Genomic DNA, 11814 nt, shown 5'->3' on the forward strand with positions numbered 1-11814 from the left:
CGGACTTCCTGTTTGCTCGGAGGGTGAAGGTCCCTGAAGCCTCCGGAGGGCTTCCGGGGGGGGGGAGGCTGTTTTCGCCCTCCCCATGCTGCTATGAAGCCTCTGGAGCCTGGGGAGGGCGAAAAAAGCATGCAAAAATGGGGGGGGGGTTTGCGCCTGTAGTGTGTGCATGCGCACTGGGGTGTGTGTCGCACATTGCATTATGGGTACGGCACGCCTGCAAACGACCCCCCTGCGCTCCCCCCACTTATGGCACACGAGCCAAAAAAGGTTCGCCATCGCTGCTATAGGCATTTATAGTTATTGACTTACCTCCTTACAGCAAACAGCCTCATTAGCATAAGAAAAAAATCTGCTTCTGCCTCCCAGCAATTTGCCTCGTGGAGCAAACAGCAAGTTTCACTTTCAGTTTAAGCGCCTCCCAATCATCAGCTGTTTCAGGCTGCCGGGATTGCTATAGCGCAGTGGTGGGCAACCTTTTTTTTCAACTGAGCCAAATCTCGCCAAAACCACGATTGAAATTTACTTTGAGAGCCACATTTTTAAAACCGAAAATACATAGGATGGTACACTGTTTTTAGTTTCAATAAGTTTTTATTGAGAATATTCTGCATGCAAGTATCCACATAGGTCGGGAGGATACAAATAACACAACTAATAAAACAAAAACTTTAGAACGATATTATTTATCGATAACGTTAAATTCCGTAAAATTTGCCTTTCAATGTAGAGAAAATTACATCCTGACATTGACTGACAAAGTCACAACCACTAATGTGAACATTGGCCTTGCATTTCCTTGGATAGTTTGAGTAAGTCAGGTTTGTATGTTGTTGTTTTTAAATTCATCTCTCTCTCCCACTTTCTTTCTTTTTTTTCTTTTTCTTTCTCTCTCTCTCTCTGGCTCTTTGTCTCTCTCTCCCTCCCTCCCCCATCTCTGTCACTCTGTGTGTGTGTCTGTCTGTCTGTCTCTCACTCACTCTGTGTGTGTGTGTGTGTCTGTCTCTCTCCCCTCCCTTCCCCTCTCTCTGTCACTCTGTTTATGTGGGTGTGTCTGTCTCTCACTCATTCACTTAATCACTCACTCTGTGTGTGTCTCTCTGTCTGTCTATCTTTCTCTCCCCCTCTCTGTCTCTCTCTGTCTCTCTCTGTGTGTGTGTCTGTCTGTCAGTCTCTCTCTGATTCCCTCCCTCACTCCCTCTCTCTGTTCCTCTCTCTGTCTGTCTTTCTCACTCACACACACACACACACACACACACACACACACACACACACACTGTGGTCACCTTGTTGAGTGTTCCAATCACATTTGAAACACTCAACAACTGGCCTGCATTTATGGTATTTTGCAGCATTCTGCAGTCATAGGACCAAAATTGGTTGTCACTCGCCCGGGCTTTTGCAGAAGCTTTCCTCCGAAGCCCGAGAGGAGGGAGGGGAGCGGGCACCCGGCACACAGAAGAGCCGCATTAAAGGGTGTAAAGAGCCGCATGTGGCTCCCGAGCCGCGGGTTGCCCACCACTGCTATAGCGTATTGCAGCCTCTGCAAGCCCCATTTTCCCTGTTTGCTGCAAGGAGGGAAATTGCTGGGAGGCAGAGGCAGAAGGGTGGGGATGGTGGGTGGATGGGGCTAAATTCAGTGTATAAGACGCACCCAAATTTTCACCCTCTTTTAGGAGGGAAAAAGGTGCATCTTATACCCCGGAAAATACGGTATGTGAAACCCTAACCTCTGCGTTTAACCTTACCTCCTCTAACAACAGCGATTTTGGGCTCAATTGCCATTGTAAGTCGAGAACTGTTTATATAGTGAATTAATTCAGAATGAGAAGATCTGGATGGGATCTTTGCTTTTATCTGATGTTTAAAGGGTTTTATGTTCTTTTATTTTCTGTTATTTTGCGACAGGAACGGAATGGCTCATCAGAAAACAAGTCAAGGCCACTCAAATTCCGGTTTCAGCCTGCAGGATATTTCCTCCGCTAACAAAGTGAAATCCAGCTTTACAACTCAGGTAAACGAACTCAACACCTTTGTGGCTGTTTGAAGGCCAGTTGTCAAACCCAGAGTCCTCGACTTACGACCGCAATTGAACCCAACTGAAATTTCCATGGCTAAGCCAGACAGCGCCCGTTTCACCAGACTTTGCTCCATTTTACTACAACCTTTCTTGCTGCCGTTGTTAAGCGAATCCCTGCTGTTAGTCACCTGGTTGTTAAGCGAATCGGGCTTCCCCGTGGATTTGGGGGATCACGTAACTGCGAGACACCATCCTAAATAGGAGCTACTTGCCAAGGGCTTGAATTTTGATCACGCGGTTGCGGGAACGCTGCAGCCGTCGTAAGGGTGAAAAAAGGGCCGTAAGTCGCTTTTTTTCACTGCCGTTGTAACTCGGAACGGTCACCAAACAAACCATTTACAAGGTTGTTAAGCGAATCAGGCTTCCTCATAGATTGTGCTTGTCGGACAGTCGCAAAAGGGAAATCACGTAACCGCGAGACACCATCACAAATATGAGCCAGTTGCGCCATGGATCACATGACCACAGGGATGTTGCAACGGTCGTAACTCTGAAAAAAATGGTCGTAAGCTGCTTTTTTTCCACTGCCGCTGTAACTTGGAACGGTCACTAAATGGTCACTAAACTTGGAACGGTCACTAAAACGAATGGTTGTAAGTCGAGGACTATCGTTCACGTGCGCCTGCGTGGCAGAAACCTGGAAGAGGAAGCAGGCGGCATGGCGCGTGCCATAAGTTCACCATCACAAGTGTAGGGCCTCCTGCTTGAGCAAAGGGGGGTTGGACTAGATGACCTATAGGGCCCCTTCTGACTCTGTTCATCGGTTAAACATTCTATGTACCAAAACCACAACTTTTCAGTCCTTAAATGTCACGGCTTGAAAATAATAAAGCCGTTGATAATAATTTTTAGCGGATCCACGATTTACCGCTTGCGAAAGGGCAGAAAATCTGTTCTGGCGGAGTTTGGGGCCATTTGCCTTAATTCAGATTTATCCAGCTGATTTGGAGAGAGTTAGTCCATTCGCTCTGATAATCCTTCGAACTAAATCATCCATTTTGGGTTAAATTGTTGTGCTACGTTTTCCTTAAGCCGGCAAATGTGGGAGCTTTTTGGGTGGCAGCGGAGTGGAAATGCGTGGAATGAATAACGTTGGCTGGAAATTAAATAGTTTCACGCCTGCTTTGATTCAAATTATTGATTCCAGGGAGTTGATTCAGTTCTGAAAATGCACTCGGTGATCCAAAACTTGGAGCTCCGGTGGTCCTCGACTTACAACCGTTGGTTGAACAAGGATTCAAAGTTACCACGGCACTGAAAAAAAGGGACGGAGGAACAGTTTCCCCACTTTACGACCGCCGGAGCCGCTCCTGTGGTCAAAATTCGGAAGCTTGGCAACTGGCATGTACTTACGACGGTTGTGGGGTCCCTGGGTCATGTGGTGTGATCCCCTTTTGCGACCTTTTCACCGGATTCCGTTAAGCAGAGTTAATGGGAGAAGGCAGATTTGCTCTGATTTAATGAACGACTGCAAGGATTCATTTAACAGCGGTGCTAAAAAAAGAAAAAGATCATAAAATTGGGAATGACTCACTTAAGGAACACCTTGCGTAGCAACTGAAATCTTGCTTTCGATTATGGTCGTAAGTTGAGGACTACCTGTATAGCTTTGCAGTGCTCTAATACTGTGATAGAGAGCCAGTTTGGAGTCGTGGTTAAGGCATCAGACAGGACTAGAATTCACTGTCTCCTGGTGGTTGGCCCAAAGTCACCCAGTTGGCTTTCATGCCTAAGGCAGAACTAGAACTCACTATTTGGTGCTGATTGGCCTAAAGTTATCCACCCAGCTTTCCTGCCTAAAGCGGGGACTAGAACTCACCGTCTCCTGGTGATTGGCCCAAAGTCACCCAGCCAGCTTTCATGCCTAAAGCGGGGCTAGAACTCACTGTCTCCTGGTGATTGGCCCAAAGTCACCCAGCTGGCTTTCATGCCTAAGGCAGAACTAGAACTCACCATCTCCTAGTGATTGGCCCAAAGTCACCCAGCTGGCTTTCTTGCCTAAGGTGGGACTAGAATTCCCCCTCTCCTGGTTTCTAGCCAGGTGCCTTCAACAACTAGACCCAACTGGCCAATTTCAGCCGGGAAACTGAGGAAGCCCCTCCCTCTTCTTTTCTCTCTCCCCAGGTAGCCAGAGGCATTTCCTCGCTGAAGCCCAACCCTCCTCAAAGGGCCCCCCACCCCATCAACGTGGTACGACCTTTGCGTCCCGGCTGTGGCCCCTCCACCCCCCTCCAGAGAGACCTCAAACCTTCCAGGCCCCCGCCTCCGCCGTTCCACGGATCGCCCGCCATGCCCCCAAAAGGCAGATTTGGGGGTCCCACCAAACTGCCCCCTCCGAAGAAGCCCCTTCCGAGCACTCCTGTCCGACCCCCTCCGGTGAGTTGCCTGCTCCCAATTGCCCCGTTAGTTTGGGGGTGACTCAGTTCTGGAACCTACAATTTGCTACTGGCGTGTTATAAAGCATATCCAGAGATTTTCACAGCAGGGTGGGCCTTGGCTGCCTGGGGGATTCTGGGAATTGAAGTCCAGCCCTCTTGAAAGTAGCTCAAGTTGAGAACCACCGTCTTAAGCCCACCTTGTTACTCTTTTTTGGGGGGATGAAAAGGCTAGATTTAGTAGATCCAGGGTACGTTCTGGGTGTAATTTACCTTGAGTATGAAGTTAGCCCATGCCTCTGGGGAATTCTGGGCGCCGAGATCTAACCCTGATCTAGAGGTGCTTTGCCAATTATGGCGGCTGTACCTTGGCTTCCAGCATAGCACCCTAGCCCAATTATAGCTTGTTCCACAAACCAGGTTAGAAGTTCCAGAGTTCAAATGCAGCCATTAGAAAGTGAAGTTTAATGGGTAGAAAACTAACCAGGTTTGAATGCAGGATTTGGGATTGTCCAGTCGAGAGAAAAGAAGGACTAGGGGAGACAGGATAGCATTGTTCCAGGACTTGAGGGGCTGCCCCAAAGAAGAGGGAGTCAATCTATTCTCCAAGGCTTCCAAAGGCAGGAGGAGAAGCAATGGATGGAAACTAATCAAGGAGAGAAGCAACCTGGAACTAAGGAGAATCTTCCTGAACTGTGAGGTCAATTCACCAGTGGAACAGCTTGCCACCAGATGTTGTGAATGCCCCAACACTGGAGGTTTTTAAGAAGAGGTTGGATAGCCATTTGTCTGCAAATGGTATAGAGTTTCCTGTCTAGGCACGGGGTTGGACTAGAAGACCTCCAAGGTCCCTTCCAACTCTGTATTTCGGTCTTAACGAAGAGAAGGACCAGGGATGACATGATAGCAGTATCCCAGTTGCCACAAAAGAGGTGGGTGAGTGTCAAATTATTCTCCAAAGCACCAAAAAGCAATGGATGGAAACTAATCAAGGAGAGAAGCAACCTGGAACTAAGGAGGAATTTCCTGACTGTGAGAACAATTAACCACTGGAGGTTTTTAACAAGCGATTGGACAGTCAAATGGTTTTCCGGTTTTGGGCACTGTGCCTAAAAGGTTTGCCATCCCTGGTCTAGGATCTCCTGCTTGAGCAGGGGGCTGGACTAGAAGACCTCCAAGGTCCCTTCCAGCTCTTATTCTGATTCCGCTGTTGACCTGCTCTTTTTTCCTGCTGTTTTCTCCCTTTGGCAGCTCCACCCACAGCTCCGTCCACTTTACAAGCCCAAGACTCTTCTAGCAAAAGACGTGGTCTCAGCACCGAGCCAACCCTTGCTGGTTATGGTCCCGCCGGCCAACTCCAAGCCAGCGGGGACCAGGGCCTCAAACCCTCTCTCCAAACCCCTCAAGTAAGTTGGCCGCAAGGGAAGAAAATAATAATAGAGAGGTATATGTTCGAAAGTAAGATACAAAAGGGGGAAGAAACCATAATCAGGATAGATTTGAGAAGGAAAAGGAATAAGAAATGATATTCAATTATTTTTTGGGATCTGCGGAAATACCACCCCAAGAAAATAAGAATTAAGAGCTGGAAGAGACACCTACAGCCATAGAAAAGAGAAAGGAAGAGAGGAGAGGAGAGGAAGAGGAGGGGAGGAAGATAGAGGGGAGGGGAGGAAGATGGAAGGGAGAAGAAGAGAGTCCAGGAAAGGGAAGAGGAGGAGAGGAGAAGATAGGGAAGGAGAGGGAAGGAAGAAAGAGGAAAGGGGAGGAAGGAAGGGATAGAAAGAGAAGGAGAGAGGGTGGGAGGAGGAAGAGAGGAGTAGGGGAGAGGAAAGGGAAGAAGGAAGGGAAAGGAGAGAAGGAGAGAGAACAGGAAGGGGAAGAGGAAGAGAGGAGGAGAGGAGGAGGAAAGGAGAGGGAAGACAGAAAGAGGAAAAGAGAGGAAGGAGGGAAGGGATAGAAAGAGAAGGAGGGTAGGAGGAGGAAGAGGGATAGGGGAGAGGAAAGAGAAGAAGGAAGGGAAAGGAGAGAGGAAGGAAGAAAGTAGAGAAGGGAGGGAGGGAGAAAAGAAAGAGAAGAGAAAGTGATGTCAAAACAGGTGAGGAATGGTAAACAAAGCAACCCAAATGGTAGGTTATAACCCTGTAAAATGGAATGACAAATGTATAAGAATGACGAATGTAAAAAAGAATAATAGCTATGGGAATGTATAGAGAACAAAAAATAAAAAAACTTTTCCAGAGAAGTAAGTTGGCCGTGAGAGACGCTGCCTTCGGGGACGGAAAAGGGCCGAGGACCTGACGTCCGAGTCCCGGGGCAAAAAGCTGTCAATTTTACCTTATGGCCGCCGTTGATTTTCTCCATCCTTGACCTTCTGGGCCTTTCCTGCCCAACAATTGCTAGTCCTCGACATAACGACCGTAAATGGAGCCTACCCTAATATGTGTGGCCATAAGCCGTAATGGTTGTAAAAGGTTGTTATGCGAATGGCCGGGGTTGTTGGGCGAATAACATGGCCGTTAAGCGAAACTGGCTTCAGAAGGTCGCGAAAGGGGATCACACGGATTCCCCCCCTCCTCCCCGGGACACTGCGACCATCGTAATTATGAATCCGTCGGCAAGCGCCTGGATTTTAATCCCATGACCGTGGTCTTTTCAATGTTAAAACGGCCAATTTTTTTAGAGCCGTTGTAACTTTGAATGGTCACTAAGTGAGTCATCATAAGTCGAGGACTCCCTGTAGGAGAGATCCGGAAAAGTTGCGAACATTGGAAAAGTTTGGGCCGTGAACCAGGAACCCTCACGGCAAACAATTCTGTCACCTCAGCTACTAACAGACCTTTTCCCTCTCTTTCCTCTGTTTCAGACCGGTTGCACCTCAAAGGTGAGTGTGACGTAGCCCCTGGGACTCACCTGGGGAAACCCCACTTCCTCCACACCTCCATTGACCCGTCTTCTGCTTGTCAGAACTATAACTCACCATCTCCTGGTGATAGGCCCAAAGTCACCCAGCTGGTTTTTGTGCCTAAGGCAGGACTAGAACTCACTGTCTCCCGATGATTGGCTCAAAGTCACCTAGATGGCGTTTATGTCTTAGGCAAAACTAGAACTCCCTATCTCCTGGTATCCGAACTGTCTCAGCTGGTTTTCATGCCTCAGGCAAGACTGGAACTCCCCTTCTCCTAGTGATAGGCCCAAAGTCACCCAACTGGCTTTTATTTAAGGCAGGACTAGAACTCCCTGTCTCCTGGCCATTGGCCCAAAGTCATACAAAGGTAACTATGGTGATCTTTCAGGTCTCAGCTGGCTTTCATGTCTTAGGCAAAACTAGAACTCACCATCTCCTGGGGTCCAAAGTGTCTCAGCTGGCTTCCCTGCCTTAGGCAGAACTACAACTCACTATCTCCTGGTGATAGGCCCAAAGTCACTCAACTGGCTTTTGTGCCTAAGGCAGGACTAGAAATCACACTCTCCTAGTTTCTTATCTTGTTGCCTTAACCACTGGCCCAAACTGGTGGTGTGCCCCTCCCCCCCCAGCAGAGCTGGCAGTAGATTCGGACAGTGAGGAGGTTGGGGAGGAACCTGGGCCAGTCCTGGAGTCTGGGGAAGGCTCTGATGAGGGCTCTGTGTCAGAAGCAGAGAGGGGGCCAGGGACGTCTGACAATTATCAGCTGCCTTCAGAGTCAGACATCAGTGGGGCAGAAGAACAGCTGGAGCCCGTTCCCAGTGTGCGAATGTGCAGAGCTGCCAGACAAAGGGAAGAGCTAAAGAACAGGGGTTGACTTGGGAGGAAGGCCACAGGTGGACGATGAATGGCCCCTCCCAGAGGGAATAAAAGAGGAGCGAAAGGGGAGTGGAGTTTGCAGGAGGCCATTAATTCGCTTCATTGGTTCGTGACTCTCCGAGACTCCTGGCCAAGTTCTGCAGAGATCGGCCTGGCAGCTCTCCAAGCCAGAGAAGGTCTGTGACTGTAAATCCTCCCTTGAAAGACTTTGCTGGGTGTGAATGAGCAGAATTCACAACAAATTAATAACAGGGTGTTTTTTGCCGGGATCAGGAGTTTGCTTCCTGCTCTCGGGAAGCCTCGGTCAGGACAGATGGATCACCATAGTTACCTTGGTATGTTTTCCTGCTAGTTCATCCTCCCTTTTGTTGCCTTTCTCTTTCTTTAGACCGCTCCCAGGCCTAAAAGTTCCCTCCGCTTCCTTCGCCTTCAAGAAGTGACGGCGGCTTTGGTCCACCTTGGGCGACGTTGCCTTCCTCATTTGCACTACTGCAGTTCAAACGCAGGGATTTTGGTTACGAGAGACATTTTCACCTTTTTTGGGGTGGGGGGCTTGGAAAATGGAAACCGTTCCACCCAAAAAATGAAGAAACGGAGGAGGAGTGAAGAGCCTTTTGTGGGGCTGTTCGAGAGTAAGGTGGGACCTCGAGACCCGTGGCTTCATCTGATCCTCAGAAGCTTCGTGAACGTGACGAGATCATGAACCTACCTCCTTATTTTGCACAACGTCATGAGATGTTTTCCCTCCTGGAACGGCGGTTGGGGGAACCTGGTCCTTAAATTGGTGTCACCGATTTACAGGTGGACACCCCCCCACCCCACCCCGCCAGGTTCCCAGATGTACGATGCAGCAAACCATGAGATGAGCCAAGCTTCTCCATCTGGACATCCTTGCAGGATGTTGGGTTGAGCTTAGATGGTCTGGAAGAAACCAGTTTGGGAGAGATGATGCAGAAGAAGGAGGAGTTGGTGAGCTTTGCTTGAGTCCTTCTTGACACCCGTTTCTTCCATCTGGAGAAGAAGATCTCCCCTGATTCCAGAAAACAGGAAGGGCCTTGGGAAACGTCCTGATTCCTTGGAAGGGTGCTGTTGGCAAGAACAGATGTTCCTTGGGCAATGTCTTGGTTCCTTGAAGTTGGGCGATCCAAGATCTTCATTGGGGGCAGAAAACCTTGTCTCCTTCCACTCTCTTCGCCACAGTTACAATGGAGGGCCATTTCTACCCCACACATCTATTTGGACAAAGTTCAGGAGGACTCCCTGTAGACCATCAACACAAAAATCCACAACAGTCGATCCTACTGGAGTCCAAGTGGTTGCCGGTGAATTAAAAATAGGACCAGGGGGAGGAAGTTCTAGCTTTTCTGTGGGAACGGAAAGTTTTCCCTCCCAAGAAAATCTGGTCCAACTTTTGCTTTGAGGGGTGAAGGCCAGCAGAAGAACAGCACAGGGGAAGCAACGTTCCTGACTTAGTACAGGCCCTGTTGACTGACAGTGGGAGAATGATTATGGGGTCATCATAGATGGTGGACCATCCTCTCCCACTCCGTCCCACCACTTAGGCCCAAGAACATCATAGATGGTGGACCAAGTCTTGAAGCCCACTCAGCATCTTCTTCCTGTCCATCCTCTCCCACTCTGTCCCACCACCCAGGGGCCAAGAACATGATAGATGGTGGACCAAATCTTGAACCCCCAGCATCTTCTTCCTGTCCGTCCTCTCCCACTCTGTCCCACCACCCAGGGGCCAAGAACATCATAGATGGTGGACCAAACATTGAAGCCCTCAACATCTTCTTCCTGTCCGTCCTCTCCCACTCCGTCCCACCACTTAGGCCCAAGAACATCATAGATGGTGGACCAAATCTTGAAGTCCACTCAGCATCATCTTCCTGTCCATCCTCTCCCACTCTGTCCCACCACCCAGGGGCCAAGAACATGATAGATGGTGGACCAAATCTTGAACCCTCAGCATCTTCTTCCTGTCCGTCCTCTCCCACTCTGTCCCACCACCCAGGGGCCAAGGACATCATAGATGGTGGACCAAGTCTTGAAGTCCACTCAGCATCTTCTTCCTGTCCATCCTCTCCCACTCCGTCCCACCACCCAGGGGCCAAGAACATGGTGGAGATGCCAATCTGTTGCCACATTCTATGTGCCCACCTTGGTGGTGGATTGGGTTGGTGTTGGCCATATGGGCCAAGAAGGCCAGATGAGACTGGGCAGTGGTTAGAGATGAAGTTCAGTCCTTGGTGGGTTCCTGAAGATGGTCCCATACAACCCTGATCTATGGCTGGGCCTACAGGAAGCTCCAGATTGGGATTGAAGTGATTTAGAAAGCCAACATAATTTCTGATTTCAGATGGGAAAGCCGGAGAAAATGCTTGACTGGTAGTCCTCGACTTACGAACACAACTGAGCCCAAAATTTCTGCTGCTAAGTGAATCAGAAACCTGGAAGGGGAACAGGTGACGCCACATGTGCCAGGCGACATGGCTCCATGTGCCACTTCGGACATGCATGCCCTAGTTTTGCCATCATGAGTCTAGGAGCAGGTCTGAACACGAGCCAGGCGCCTTCTCCCCCTCTAGGCCTTTTCCACAGCCTCTTCCAGTCTCCTGGGACCAATTGCTTCTGAGCCCAAGAACAGGGCCTGGACTCCATAGGAAAGACCCCTCCTCTCCTTTGAGACGCACTGATGACCTCTGGGTAGCCCGCTGCTGGATGCTGGCATTCCTGTGCCAAATGCTCTCTCTTTTTCATGTGTGGGGGTGCCACTGCTTTGCTAGAAGGTTCTTTCAACCGAGGTGGGGGTAGGGAGCCAGCTTGTTGGCAAGGGGGATATTTCGAACTAGCCCCCAATCAGAACCTTCCAGCACTTCCTTTACCCCCCCCCCATTTTTAAAAATTTTGCTCCTTTTTGCTATCCGCTTAGACCAAGGGTCTCCAAAGTTGGCAACTTTAAGATTTGTGGACTTTAACTCCCAGAGTTCCAGAGGTTAAGACTTGTGGACTCCAACTCCCAGAATTCATGGCTGGCTGGGGAATTCTGGGAATTGAAGTCCGCAAGACTTAAAAGTTGCCAGGTTTGGAGATCTCTCCGCCTTCGATGACTTTTGCTACGTATATTCCTGAAGAGACGCCTGCGTTCGTCCGCACGAAGCCAACCACTTGAAAAACCCATTTCTTTGGAAACTTTAGGTCCTTTTTAAATAATAATAATAATAATAATAATGAAAATAAATAAATAATTTAAAAAAAAACGGAAATCCTGGTCTGTTGTTTTGGGAGATGCTTTGAGATACTGAGGCAATATTGGTTGCGTCCCATCCTCGGGGTAGGGTTGGGGGCTGTCCGATCTCTCCAAGCATGTAATTTTGAGGGGGGGGGTGCTACTCCTCGCTGCGGGGAGGCTGAACCGGAGAACACCAGATGGTTCCGCCCCAGGCGCTTGATGGAACCAGACAGGTTCCAGACGGAGCTTGGGCCACCTCCTGCAGCCCTGACCCGCCCTCGGGTAGAGGACCTGGTGGCCGCCTGGAATAATGCGACTACCGGGGCCTTGAACCGGGTGG

General features: G+C 49.4%; 1 protein-coding gene across 1 annotated transcript in view; it reads left to right on the forward strand.

The window, feature by feature from the left end:
* ADAM33 (ADAM metallopeptidase domain 33) overlaps window positions 1–11502 on the forward strand; it is a gene marked incomplete at its 5' end in the record, with an annotated part of 65329 nt that extends 53827 nt beyond the window's left edge. Inside the window, 5 exons of the mRNA XM_081959979.1 lie at window positions 1909–2014; window positions 4205–4456; window positions 5707–5861; window positions 7322–7339; window positions 8628–11502. Coding sequence (XP_081816105.1) covers window positions 1909–2014; window positions 4205–4456; window positions 5707–5861; window positions 7322–7339; window positions 8628–8679 — 583 coding nt within the window. The 3' untranslated portion in view covers window positions 8680–11502. The remainder of the gene's footprint in view (window positions 1–1908; window positions 2015–4204; window positions 4457–5706; window positions 5862–7321; window positions 7340–8627) is intronic.
* Between the last annotated feature and the right edge of the window lie 312 nt (window positions 11503–11814).

The sequence above is a fragment of the Natrix helvetica genome (genome assembly GCF_964273705.1).
Source record: "Natrix helvetica genome assembly, chromosome: 7".
Taxonomy (NCBI): domain Eukaryota; kingdom Metazoa; phylum Chordata; class Lepidosauria; order Squamata; family Natricidae; genus Natrix; species Natrix helvetica.